The 14,489-nt window shown below is 41.3% G+C and overlaps 1 protein-coding gene across 25 annotated transcripts in view; it reads right to left on the bottom strand.

Moving 5' to 3' along the window:
- The window catches only part of DOCK3 (dedicator of cytokinesis 3), a 291,232-nt gene that overhangs the window by 9,099 nt on the left and 267,644 nt on the right, over nucleotides 1–14,489 (bottom strand). For 18 of the 25 annotated variants that reach the window (XM_078385476.1, XM_078385471.1, XM_078385469.1 and 15 more), the window contains 3 exons: nucleotides 12,915–13,002; nucleotides 1,884–2,006; nucleotides 1,219–1,301 (listed from right to left, as the gene is read on the bottom strand). In XM_078385476.1, coding sequence (XP_078241602.1) covers nucleotides 1,219–1,301; nucleotides 1,884–2,006; nucleotides 12,915–13,002 — 294 coding nt within the window. The remainder of the gene's footprint in view (nucleotides 1–1,218; nucleotides 1,302–1,883; nucleotides 2,007–12,914; nucleotides 13,003–14,489) is intronic. The other 7 variants (XM_020788721.3, XM_078385475.1, XM_078385478.1 and 4 more) reach the window with 1 other exon arrangement.

The raw sequence follows: 14,489 nt of genomic DNA on the forward strand, positions 1-14,489 counted from the left end.
TTGCTATACTGTACTTGCAATATGAATTATTATTGGGGGTGGGGTTTCAAACAATAATAAGGAATATTTTGACATGTTTTGACTCTTTGACAAGACTATACTGAAAAAGATAAAGAGGTCTTGTCTTCCTTTGCATCTGTTGTCCTTATTAACAATGACTTGCTTCCCTTCCTTATCTAGGAAATTGGCCTATGCTATTTAGATAGGATTTGCTTGGAGAGTTCAAAATAATGCATATTTTAATATGGTTAGGTTTACACAGTTTATTGAGCTAAATTCTCTATTGTAATATTACAGAGGAAGAACAGGAGGAAACTTTGGTAGGTGGGAAATAACAGTAAGAGATTTTATAGGCAGCCATGCAATTTCATGGCCACTTGTAATTTGCTGCATTGTTTAAAGGTTGCACAGTCTATCTCTCCTCTCCCATCTTCCTGAAATTTCCATTATTGTGTCATAGCACTAAAGGGCTAAGGACTGGGGCTCGCTCCTAGCTCTGAATAAAAATGTTTCATTGCCATAGAGTGGTTTTGAGGAAGAGGATGTTATTCCAGCCCTCTTTGTACATGTATTTTATGTAAGAGGTGCTGCAAGAATTTCAGAAGCTCAGGATAATTGCAAGGAGAACCAATGCCCCCTTTCCAGTGCCATGGTTAGAAGGAAATATTGATTCAGGAGCCTACCATACATCACAGCAAGCAGAATTAAAGATGCCAATAATTAATAATTGATAAACTGATCATCAGGGCAAACAGTGTTAAGGAACTAACGGAATAATAATTTTTGTTTTTATTTTTCTTTAGAATGGCTTTTTCCACTCTGCTACATATTGGACTAGTATATTTCAGTCAGTGGGATACACAGCAGCTGGGAGGGAGTTTAAGACTGGTAAAATGAGAGAAGGTGAACGTTAAATTCTCACTCCTCACTCCTATCTTATGTGACTTAGCTAACTCTAAACTTTATGTCTTTTAATTACTCTAGTTTTATAAGCTGATTTTTCTCAGAGTTGTAGGGTAAAAATTTCATTAAAGTCCAGGTGAAAACAAGACACCTTCAGTTTCTAGTCTAAACAACATGAGGGTGACACAGCCAGCTGGTTTATCAGGACAAACACTGGAGGTACTCAGTAGAGATAACACATGGGGAACACAGAACTGGTCCCAGTAGATTAATGGATTCTTTTGGGTGGTTATGCAGGCAAAGAAAACCTTTTACCTTACGCAGTGTTCGTGCAGGTAGTGCTGGGGGCGGATCATTCAGATGGTGATGGAAGGCATCAAAATGTATCGAGTAGTGACCTTAAATGAGATGAATGAAAGAAAAATATGTCACAGTATTTATATTGATAATTTTAAAGCTTTCTTTGACCCATAGTGAAAAGAGAGATAAATCCTAATAGTATGCTGCCATTTTCCTAGAAACCAATCCATTTATATGATGACTTGGACAATGTTCACAGTAACATACATGTTCACAGTAACACTAAAAACTATAGACACATTCATTAGTGGCAATATGATGTCATCCCCAGTTGAGGTCATATCAAGGCTCCCGTGGCAAGACAACAGGCTCTTAGCATTACACATCTGAAACCTCAATTTCTCTTCAGTAAATGGAATCTCAATAAATATTTATTTCTAGATTGAAGCAAGATGTGAGGTTAAGTTTGCATCACTCACAAGCTTAATTTCAGTTGCAGAGCATATTCACAGAACTGCTGAAATTTTAAACCTGTAATTGTCAGCCAAGAAAATCAGGAAAAAATTCTCTTGTTTTTGTTCCTTTTCACAGAACCAAAACATGTTGGCCTTCACATGGTTTAACTGGGCATAAATTCAGTTGTTTTTTTTTTTCTGCAGACCCACTGGCCATTTCCTTACCATGGGGTAGGCTTCGGGGAGGCACTGGTGGGGCCAGGATGCTCCCAACATGAGCAGACAGGAATGGCAAGGCCTCTCTGGTTCCGCTGTCCAGACTCCAGCTGCTTGGTGCTGCTGGAACAGCTGAAGGATGGAAACAGATGGAATTTGGGTAATATTATAATACAAATGTCACTGGGATTTGATGGATTTGAAGGCTGACTTTTCTTTTTTTAAAAAAACTGCAGCATTTTGGGATGGATCCCAAGCTCTTACGTGTGTTCTTTAAATGTAGTGAGTGATAAGCAATGGTACACTTTTGGTCAGAAGAACAGATCAATTTACAGGAGTCAACAAGATCAGAAAACCAAGAACAGATTTTGAAAATTTTTTTAAAAAGGCAAGTTAAAAAGGAAATAGCAATAAAGAAAAAGGAACAGAAATTTCAGTATGCACAATAGAGCCTGTTACTATGCCGCGATGACCAAGATGTTAAATACTTCTCTTCTGGTTCCAACCCCCCTTAAAAATCAACCTTTTTAATGCAATCAAACAAGGGAGCTACATTTTGATTTATATAAACAATGTTCTAACAGAAGCCATGACAGCAATCAAACATAAAATAAGATGCTTTCTTTAAATATATATATAAACTTTTACACAATAACTACCATATAAACAAGTATTTGCACAAGCACCTTTACAAGAAATAAGGTAAAGTGAGACTTCCGGCTTGACGTCGCGACGAGACGGCAGCAGGAGAACAGAGCTCTGTCTCCTAGGCTGAATTCTGACCTGTTTGGGACATCGCAGGGTGTCGGAACCACCCCGGAGGGGTGATGAACTGGGGGGGGGGGAACCTGTTGATCAGGGGGGGCGGCCGCCACCCCCGTTTGATCCAGGAAACTCCCTAATCAGCCAGCGGACAGTAACAAGCAGCTTAGGCTAGCTTGCAAGTCGTCGGCAGCCGGCTAAAAGAGGCGAGAATTAGCTTTTTGACATCGTTGTTTACCATCGGGTGAGATATATTTTTACAACTAATTGCTTGTACCCCTGGAGATTTCTATATATGGAAAAAAGAACCGCTATCTATCTCAGTAACTACAATGCGGCAAAAAATCTGGTGAGAGGGATAGCTTAAAGATTATGGAACATATTCTTAAAGATTATGGAACATATTCATTCAATACATTTAAAACATACTTCAAGAATATTACAACTTGGCATTATAAAGCTTAAGAAACTTTCCGTTATACTTGATAAATCTGGACCTTGCTTTGACTATTTGAAGTCTTTTGGCATGGAGCCCAGGAGGGGTGACCTTGAGTACACTGCTGTTGCTTAAAGCCTCAGAATCTGTTTACTTCTTTTTGACTTTTTTTCCCTCTGTGCCTGGTTGGACAATTAACCCTAGAGTGGACCATTAAAAAAAAACTGTGCCTTGAATATTCGTAAACCTGTGGAATTAGGCCATCAGGCCGCGGATACAAATATTTGGGCACCTTGAATCTTGGCCTAAACACTTGGGCAGCTGGAACAGAATGGCACAACAAGGACAATTTTGGGACGAAATAAAATCTACACTTCAAACAATACTAGCAATAGTGAGATCCCATTATCAGGAGGTAAAACTATCTAATCAACATGAGAAGAATTATAGCCCGCAAGCAACAGGGAACAACGAAGAAGGAAATGAGAGTGTTCCAGATGATGTATGCCAATCCAAACAGGAGCTGGAGGAAATTAATCTAAGAGAAACGTCAGTCTTGGATCAGAGGAAAAGCTTGGAAGATCCATTGAAGATAGACCAAGTACATAAAGAGTTAGTGGACATAAATCAGATGTATAAAATGGTTTCAGAGGACGTGAAAGATGACAGAATGCTTAGACACACAGAAATACTAAATGTAAAAAGAGAAATCAGAGAGGGAATTACCGAGAAAGATGAAAAAGGAGAAAACAAGGAAGGGCCCCTTAATATTGGAAATAAGTATATATTTAACATCGGGAATCGTTAAAGGGTATATTTTGTATATTAAAAAGGAGAATTAAATTGAAATAAGGGAGCCCTAATCAGGGTAAAGGGACGTGGTGGCGCTGTGGGCTAAACCGCAGAAGCCTGTGCTGCAGGGTCAGAAGACCAAGCAGTTGTAAGATCGAATCCATGCGACGGAGTGAGCGCCCGTCGCTTGTCCCAGCTCCCGCCAACCTAGCGGTTCGAAAGCATGCAAATGCAAGTAGATAATTAGGTACCACCTCGGTGGGAAGGTAAACAGCGTTCCGTGTCTAAGTCGCACTGGCCATGTGACCACGGAAAAGATTGTCTTCGGGCAAAACGCTGGCTCTATGGCTTGAAGAGCGGGATGAGCGCCACCCCCTAGAGTCGGACACGACTGGACAAAAATTGTCAAGGGGAACCTTTACCTTTACCTTTAATCAGGGTAAAGAGGTAATATGGTGGTTTTTTATTTTAGGTAAACTGAACTAGATATAAAGCTGGGTCATGGATCTGGAACCACTTTCAATAATAATGTTATTAAAGACCTTGAGAAGATTATACAATATGAGAGTAATATTATGATAGTAGTCATATTATATACTAAAATCTGTACATGAATGGATTGAATGTTTGAAAGATGTCTGGAATTGGGGGGGGGGCACCGGGAAGACACTGAGATGTAAAAAACAAATAATTGTAAGCAAAGCATGCAACACGATGTTTGATAAGCCCAAAACAACGTAGATAGATTGAAAACTAATAAAATGTTTATTAAAAAAAGAAATAAGGTAAAGTACAATTTGGGCATAGGACTTCAAAGGAACACGTCAGCCTCAGTAGCAATAGAAAGTAATATGGTTGGAAGAGAAAGAAACAGGCTGTTTGCAGCCTTGAAATTCACCCCATTTTCAGAGACTGATAAAGCAAGGAAAGTGAATCAGGGCTAATTGTCTTTACCGCAACTTTTATCACATCTTTGGCTGATGAAAAGTTCTGGAGAAATCGGAAGTTTGCCTGTTTTAACATTTTAGTGATTCAAGAAAGGTATCACCAACCCCAGAACTGGTTTTGTATTTGGTAAAGCCAAGGCTGTCATTGATGTAATTTGCTTCCCACTGGCTGGATAGCTCAGTGGCTTAAAAGTATCTGGCTGCAGAGCCAGAGTTTGGGAGTTCAATTTATCCAGGCTAGTACAGCCAACCTGCGTGGCCTTGGGCAAGCTGCACAGGTCCAGGGCACCCTCAGAAGAAGGAAATGGTAAACTACTTCTGAGTATTCTCTACCGGGAAAAGCCTGAAGAAGGGTCACAATAAGTCAGAATTAATTGGCACCACATGATTATTATTAGTCAGATGGTTTCAGCTGCTGGACGGACGGTTTGCCGCCCTGGAACAGCATAGCTGGCTTTTGCCCCACCGTCCTGGATGGCACGAGACTGTCCCAGGTCACATGACTAGTGTGGGTGAGCGAGTGATGTTATTTAAGCAAGCACTCCCACTCGATCACCCTCTTTCCTGTTCGGGCACCGATGCAGCAGGAGTGGTTGAGCTCGTGCGTGCAAGCGTTTTTGCTTTGCTGGCTGAGGATCAAACAAGCAACGGTTTGAGTTGGTGGTCGGGAGGGCGGCTTTTAGCTTCCCTCCCCAGTTGCCTGTCTTTTCTTTAGCTTTCCTCTGATAGGAAAGAGTGGCGATCTGAAAGAGGTTTTGGTGATTCAAAGAGCTGGTGGTGCTCGGCTTTTTTGGAGGCAGCAGCAGTCACGTTTACAGACGGGACGGCAGCCTCACACTCCCTCCCTTGGCTGTATTTTAATTGTAGATTTAGAGTTTAATTCATCCCCTTTAGTGTTCAGCTGGGTTAAGAGAGAGAGAGAGAGAGAAAGTGTGTGAGAGAGAGAGAGAGAGAGGAGTAGCAGCAGCGCGGGATTGCGCCCGCTGCGCCGGGGCGTGGCGCGAGTTCTATTGAGAAAGAAAAAAAAATCATAGCATATTCAGGCAGGAGGTCTCTCTTTATACATATGAGTGTTCTGCCAGCCGGTTAAGTTTTTATTCATTTTAGGGCTTAACTGGTTTAAGAGTTTTGGCAGTGGGTTACAGAGAGGAGCTGATGCAATTTCATTGACTGATTTTCCCGCCCTTTTCCCCCCTCTCCACCATGGTGATTTAGTGTTTGGCTGCAGTTAGAATATATGGGAAATAAGCCATAGGCATAGAATAATATTACTATTAATTGGCAATTATTATTGTAGAATAAAGCTAATGGTAGATTGAATGCTAAGAATATTAAGTGTAACATTGCCCTGTTTATATTTAATAAATTTAATCACAGATGAATTAATAGTAACCAATTGTAGTCAACAATATATTATTTATAGAGCATATTACAACATCCAGGGCACTTATTTACAAGCGGTATTGTGCTAGTGTGATTCCTATTTTAATTTGCATTTTTACTGATTAACTTAAATTGGTAGTATTTGGGCGCAGACGTCATATAGGGGATGAATTTTCCCGCTCTTTTCTCTCTCTCTGCCATTTTGTGTTTGAAAGCTTTAAGACTAGATATTAATTGGCAACTAATTAAATAAGGTTAATATAATATAAATTTGAATATTGTAGTCAGTTAATTAGTTAAGAATAAATATTAACTGATACCTGATTAAATACATTTCATATAGTATAAAGTTGAATATTATGTTGGTAATCAGTTTTAGAATAAATATTAATTAATTTTTAAAGACATTTCACATAGTATACAGTGGGGTCTCTACTTAAGAACGTCTCTACTTAAGAACAATCCAACTTAAGAACAGCTCCATTTGCTAAATTTTGCTTCTACTTGAGAACAGAAATCCAAGATAAGAACAGGAAAAAAAACCTTTCCTGCTCTTTTTTTAACCGTAGGTCATCTTAGGTTAAAAAAAATTCTCCCCCTAGTGGTAGAGTACATATTAACCAGCTTTGCATTAGTTCCTATGGGAACTAATGCTTCAATGTACGAACACACCTCTACATAACAAAAAACCAGCCAGAACGGATTAATTGGTTTTCAGTCCATTCCTATGGGAAATTTTGCTTCAACTTAAGAACGTTTCAACTTAAGAACACCATTCCAAAATGGATTAAGTTCTTAAGTAGAGGTTCCACTGTAGTTTCTATGGACGGAAAAGAGCAGATACAGATTAAATGGTTTTCAATGCATTCCTATGGGAAATGCAGATTCAACAAGAACTTTTCAACTTGAGAACCACCTTCCAATACGGATTAAGTTCTTAAGTAGAGACCCCACTGTAAATTTGAATATTTAAACTGGTAATTAATTTTGAGTAGATATTAATTGATATCTGATTGAATACATTTCAGGTATTATAAAGTTGAATATTATAACTCGTGATCAGTTTTAGAATAAATATTAAGTGATGTCTGATTAAATGCATTTCATTTAGTATACATTTGAATATTATAAAATCGCATGCTGCAGCTGGGGCTGCCTGCCGAATAACTCAGTGGTTTAGGTCCTTGGCAGTGCATTCAGGCCTGGATTTGTGACGAAATTACAAGGAAAATTTTCAGCCCTGGAGGTGCAGAGATTGGCAAAACAAACACCTCAGCAACACGAGGTTTCTCCTCGCAGTTTGGTTAGGGATGCTAAGGCCAGGTGGAAGGCTAATTTGAAATCTTTCACTCAAGATTTGATGGAGCGTTTTGTTGCCTTGAAAGCTGTACAGGTCCCTTAGGTCAAGGAGGCGGCGGTATCAGAAGGAGCTTCAGCTACTCCCAACGTCTTCTGCGTAAGAAGACATGGAAGGGTATCCGGCATGGGGACGTCTGGAGCAACTGCTGTGACACAGGTCGGGTACGACATGACAGATCAGGCAGGTGGTAGCACATCACAGGGGTTGGATGATTCCAGCACAGCTGCTGCATCATTTGGTGAGTCTTCAGCTGTGCACTGCACACAAACAACCCCGCCGGGTTGGCCAGGGGCCTGTGGTTCTCTTCTTGCACATTCCACATTCACACCCTAACGCCCACGGGGTTACCCAATGTAGTTTGGCCTTATTCTAATACACACTTAGTGGATGGAGTACGCCATATACAGCTCCTCTGGCTGCAGGTACATCCAATGTAGGGACTACCATCATTGAGTGGCAATACTCATCAGTGCCAAAGACAGGCTACAATACCATTCCCTCAGCGGCTTTGCCTTACGGGAACTACTCTAGTCATGGGGGAGCGGGATTTAATTATTTATGCTGGAATGCTAGTGAAGGCTCAGCCTTGGAGAACTTTTGCACTGCTTCAGTGTGTCCATTCAGCCCAACCTGCATTGGGATGAGCCACAGCCGGGTTTGTAGTTATAACATATGACACTGGCTAGGCCCAATACAGCAGACAGATTTGATAGCAGCCATCTAAACAGAAAAATTGTTACTTCGCAAACTCCCCACCTTGGAGCAGGGTAGGCAGTTTCGCCCGTCTGCCATGTTTTGCATACAACTCCACGGGTTTTTGTTCCAGAAGGCCAGGTAAGTTTTGACATGAATGCATCACTTGCGGTGGGCAACATTAAAAATATTATCTATATGAAAGCACATTTCCAGCATCAGAACAAGGGAATAGGAGGAGGCAAAAGCCTAGCGGTGGCGGGGGTACCCCTGGCAAGGGGAACCAACCCAATTAGAATGAAGTGCTGGAAGTTTGGTTATGGACACAACTCACATGGAGGGAGTGCAGTGCTTACTTTAGGGTATTGATACAGGTTTAAAACCCCTGCAATAGTTAAATGTAAAGCTTTGGCTAAAAGCCTCCAATCGATAGCTGGCTTGGAGGCTATTGTAAAATCGATAAATAGGTGTAGGAAGGTAGGGTCCTAGGCCCCCTTTTTATTCTGAGCAGCCCTTGGCATAGTCGAGCGTTTTCACTTTAGGATTAGTAACCAAGGCACCTGGTGATTTTAATTAATGCATCAGCTGTCCTATCTGGAGGGAATGTCAGTTATGACGCCATCCCCCGGGAACTATACACTTTTAGATGCACCTCTTGATCGATATCAATACGCTGCAGCAAACTTCACAGATGCTTCATGGTAAAATGGGGTTGATCTTAATGTTAGCGTTAGGATTTCCTATGTGGGGAAAGCGTCTTTTACAGAGTTACAGGTGATAGCGGGGCATTTAAGCTTCACATGCAGAGTAGTAGCACTGGCCCGTGCTTTCCTATGGCATCCCTGCAATGCTGCAGGGCCTTAAGCAGCCCATGCAGAGGACCAGAGTGACAAAGTTATGAAGGAAGATCTTCTTGTATGAATACATTTCCTTGAGAATTTTACTGCCTCCTTTTGTAGATTTAATATCAGCCTGGAAGTGGATTTTCAGGTAAACGAGGAAGGGTCTTGTGGCTCTCGGCGGAAGAGTGATCAAATTAAATGGTCCAAATTTTTGGTTTGACAACCAAATGGTTGTCTGCTTTATATACAACCTCTTGTCAGATTATGAGAGTGTGATGGTTTTAGTTAGTACTTTTACTCCATGAGCATTGCAATTTATTATAATAGTGTATGCCTGGCGTGCACCTGATTTAGATAACGGAATGGCCGAGGCTCTCTCACGCCAATAGATCAAGCGGTTAGGGCGTTTGCCCCAGATGTTAGTGAGCTGCCAAAATTCCTTCCTTCAGGGGTCTGGCGGAGTGGTGTGAAGAGGATTCCAGATTACTAGGTTGCTGGAACTGGAGCAGGTTGGCTGGATCCAGTAGAATACTTGCAGCAATTTATGATATTCCTTCATACGAAAAAGTTAGCCCCAGGCACCATTCAAGGTAGGCTGTTGGTGCTGGCTTTTCAAGCAAACATAAATGGATAGGGATATCTCAGGGGATTATAGGATACAGAAAAGGTTAGTAGGGGTGGCCTAAGGAGTGGGGGAAGGTGTTTTTATCAGAACACCTATTTCCCTACCTCTTATGTAGCGCATATGTGAGTAACGGGACAGTTGTAGAGATAATTTTATGATGGTAATTGTTTAAGACAATCTTAATAGCAATTTTCGGTGCCCTCAGGACCAGTGAGTTAGTGGCAGGAAGGAAGGCAGACACCTCTCGATTAGCCTTACAGAGACAAGACATTCGAATCCAGGATGGTCACTTAGAATCACTATTGGATGATCTGAAGCTGATGAAATAGGCAACGAGAAGCAGTTGGTTTTGGGGCATGGCAGTATTGAGCACTTGCCCCGTTACGGCCATGTAGGCATTTATTGAACCTAGGGGTTAAGAAGTAGGATAATTTCTCAGACTCACTGTTAAGTCACCGTGACTAAACATCAATTAAAGGTTTGGGTTAAGGGCATAGGATTTGGTAACTCACTCTTTTAGGACTGGAGCGGCATCTGCAGCAACAGCCCAAGGTATAGCATTGACCAAATTCAATAGCTAGGCCTGTGGTCTTCTTTTAGTTCTCGGACGTACCACTGAAACCTATCTAACATCTAGGCAGAGGACATTTATGTCATTGCAGGTTCGTTAAGGTGTGAAGGTGGAAGCACATAAGGACCATTGGATATAGTTTGCTTATTGGGCAGAGTACTATGCTGCCTTATCCCCATGTGTGAGTGATCTAGAGCTTTGAGCACATGCACACATAGCCTGGATGGGGATGTGTGGCAAGCAGTGGATCCAACGTGGCACTATGAAGGCATTTGACCAGTCTCCACCAGATGATTTACCTCGGAGACAATGATCTATCTGGATCATCAGGTAAGGTATTGAACCTGGACATTCTGCCTTACTGGTTGAATGGCAGGTATCCTGCGATGCGATCGCGTGGTCCACGATCATTCCATGGTTAGCCTGATGAGGCGCCTGGAATATTGGCAATGTTAACAAGGCCCATGGGGCGTTAACAGATGTGACAGAGGTGTCTGCGGCAGCGTCCTCATTATCGTGCAATGCGGATCGTGTCGTCCACGATCATTCCGTGGTTAGCCTGACAAGGCGCCCAGAATATTGGCAATGTTAACTAGGCCCGTGGGGCGTTAACAGATGTGACAGAGGTGTCTGCGGTGGCGGCCTGAGATCGGTAATTTTCACCATAGGATCCAATTAAGCAACACTGAATTTTTCAAAGCTCCAGTGTACCCCTGTCTGAGGCAGGTATGGACATATTCCTGGAAGATATTAAAGGGGGCCTGCTTGTTGAGCTTGTGGGGCTCTGTGGCAGGCATAGGACATAGCTAGGCTAGTCCTTATGCTGTGGCGGGTAGTGTGGAAAAACAGGTAGTCTCGGTGTGTCCCGTTTGTAATTCAGGTAAGCCAACAGCGCATCCGACCTCCCGGCTCTGCGGATCGTGCGATTACAGGGCCGGTGCGGGGAAGATGCGCTGGGCCACTTCCGGACCAATAGTCATCAATTAAAGATGTCTTGAGGTCTGGGGGTGTTTAATTAGCGGCTTGCCGGGTTCCTGCTGTCTGGTAGACCGCTGGAACCTGGGGCCGGGGACTCGCCCAATGGTGGATCAGGGGGTATTTGGATACCCCCGCCTTATCCTGTTTCCGCACTACAGCAGGCCCCCTCTTTTGATAATGTTTGAAGATATAGATTGATGTGATCTGATTTAATAAAGTGTGGCCCATATTTAATCCATATCACTGTCTCGTGTCTTTATTCCGGGACTGGGGGGGCAATACAGCATTGGCTATAGTCAACATTTTACTCAAAGTATGTGAAAACTGATGACATACAAATGAAAGAGAATTTTTCCCATTCATTTGGTGGGATCTTTGCTAAAACACACTTATGTAATGTTGTGAAATGTACCAGACTTATGAAGTTTATCAACTTTTAGTAAAATAAAAATTTTGATGTTAAAAAGCAACAAAATAATTTTTATTCCAGTACTTAAACTGTACTCACACTAACAGCAGATTTAGTCTAACAAGTCCTCCAGATATTAATGGGAACCTAAAATACTGTGTGTGTGCACACATTCATGTGTGTGTGTGTGTGTGTGTGTGTGTGTGTGTGTGTGTGTGTGTGTGTGTGTGTGTGTGTGTGTGTGTGTAAAAGACTTAAAAGCATAAAAATATATACGTACATTAAACATTCAGTAACAATAAAGAAGCTTCCAAAGCCTTAATCTGCAAGATCTTGACAAACAACCATATTATAATAGTTGTTGTGGGTTTTTCGGGCTTCTTGGCCGTGTTCTGAAGGTGGTTTTTCCTAACGTTTCGCCAGTCTCTGTGGCCGGCATCTTCAGAGGACAGAGCACAGTTTGCTGTCCTCTGAAGATGCCGGCCACAGAGACTGGCGAAACGTTAGGAAAAACCACCTTCAGAACACGGCCAAGAAGCCCGAAAAACCCACAACAAACCATTAGATCCCGGCCATGAAAGCCTTTGCGAATACATTAAACCATATTATAATTTGATGTTGAACAGCAGTTAATGTCAGCACCATTAAGCCTCTAAGGGGAGAGCATTTCATAACGGGCACTTCAGCCAAGAAAGCCCTCCACCATATCACCTCATAGTGGACTGTTTTGCATGGTTGGTCTTAGAGGAGCCCTCCATTAAAGATCTTAGTGATTAGGCAGATGTATACATAGAGATGTGTGTTGTACAAGTTATAGTTGGTATACATCCACTTTAAAAGGATCATATATTAATAGAAGAACTTGGTTCATAAGTGACGTATTGTAGTGAAAATTCACATAGGCCAAAGGTTTGTGATTACATCTGAAGTACAGCACAAATATATATATATATTGCTGGGGAGTACATGGACTGGGTAACTATTGCACACATTAGCTGCTTGGTCCATATATCAATGATAAAAAACCCCATCTTGCTACACGTCAAGTCTTATGACATATAAGCTTGGTTCTTATCTCAATGTCCCCTCTCAAATGTCACACATGAACTTGCCTTAAGTTATTATTGATAATTCAAATGCACTAATGGCTATATAAGAAATACTATTAATACCAAATTAATGTAGTGCAAATATTTAACTTAAATGCCATAAATAGAATTCTATAAAATCAGGCAAACATACCTTTCTCAGCTACGGACAGATTGGGATCACTGCATGGTTTGCATGGTCCAATCACTTGCTGGAACAAGGCTCGCTGGAAACTTGGATGCTAAGAAGTAAATGTCGGAGAGGGCCATTGTGAATACTCAAACAATTACATATTTGCCAGTACAAGATCCTCAAATATTTACATTTGAGAAAGCTGCACATAAAACTGAGATACAGAACTGATCATATAAAGTTTATTTCCAGTTTAGTGAAGGACAAATTGGCTTAATTCTGGTCTAGTGAAAGGCGAATTGGATCTGCTCGCCTCAGACAGAGACATCTCTTATGAGGAATATAAAGTTATGGTGTTTGCACTATTTAAACTAGGACCTGATTTCTTCAGAAAAAAGTATAAGACACTACAATCTCATTCTAAAAATCCTTTACTGATTTTTTTTCTAAACTATGTGATTTGTTTGAGAAGAGGTTTTCTGGAGCTAAAGCAGACGCTAGTATGAAATTAAAATATTTAATTATTTTAATCAGTTGGTTTTCCAATTTTTCAAGGAAATAAAACTACTTGTGAAAGATAAAATTCCACAGACTGTATAGGAGGCAGCAGAAACTGATGATCAATTGACTCTAAATAGAGTTGATTGGGGTAAAAGAAGTCTGAAGAAAGTTGAATTTGAACATGTACTCAAACATCTTTCTCAGACATGACTTCATCTGGGTAAAATGAAGGTTAGAAAATAATCAAACCTGAGGGAAGATTTAACAGTCATATTCCTAACCAAAGAATGTATTATATTTGTAGTGAACATTTGGCTATGAAGCCAGAGACTGAGAGTTCAATTCCCCACTGTGCATCCCCAAAGAGCCAGCCTGCGTAGTCTTTGGCAAGCTGCACAGTCCCAGGGTGCCTCCAGAACAGGGGTGGGCAATTAATTTCCATCGGGGGGGGGGATGAAAAATCTGAACTGTGTTCGGGGGCCGAACCAACTTTACTTAAAAATAAAATGAAACAGTGATGTTATGATTGTTTTTATTTTAAACTTGTTAATCTTCACAAATACTAAAGAGTTTTTTGTGGTATGTTAAAGATAAGCAACTGATCAACTTTAGACAAAAATCTATAAATGGTTTTGATGTTCAAAACTGTCTGCGGGCTGGACAGGAGCTGGTCCCCGGGCTGCACTTTGCCCAGGTCTGCTCCAGAAGAACAGAATGGTAAACCACTTCAGAGTGCTCTCTACCTAGAAAACCCTGAAAAGGGTCACCATCAATCAGAATTGACCTGATGTCACACAGTTATTGTTATTTCTCAACAAGGACCAATTATGCCAAGTCACTCAGGATGTGACTACATTGACAAATAATGCATGAAATGCTCTGGGATTGGGATGGTCAAATTCGCATTATTTTCCATTGACACCATGACATGTACGTCGATGCAAATCAGACTGGAGTCTTCCCCTCAAATCTGAATTTCTTTTTTTTTCCCCTTCACTGCTGGGGCTTCTACTTTTTTCTTCTGGAAGCAAATGCATTTGCATTGGTTCAGGCAATGTGATCACTTGAGCCGATATGGAAGGGTTTGTAATTGTT

The sequence above is a fragment of the Pogona vitticeps genome, chromosome 2 (assembly GCF_051106095.1).
Source record: "Pogona vitticeps strain Pit_001003342236 chromosome 2, PviZW2.1, whole genome shotgun sequence".
NCBI classification, from domain to species: Eukaryota; Metazoa; Chordata; class Lepidosauria; order Squamata; family Agamidae; genus Pogona; species Pogona vitticeps.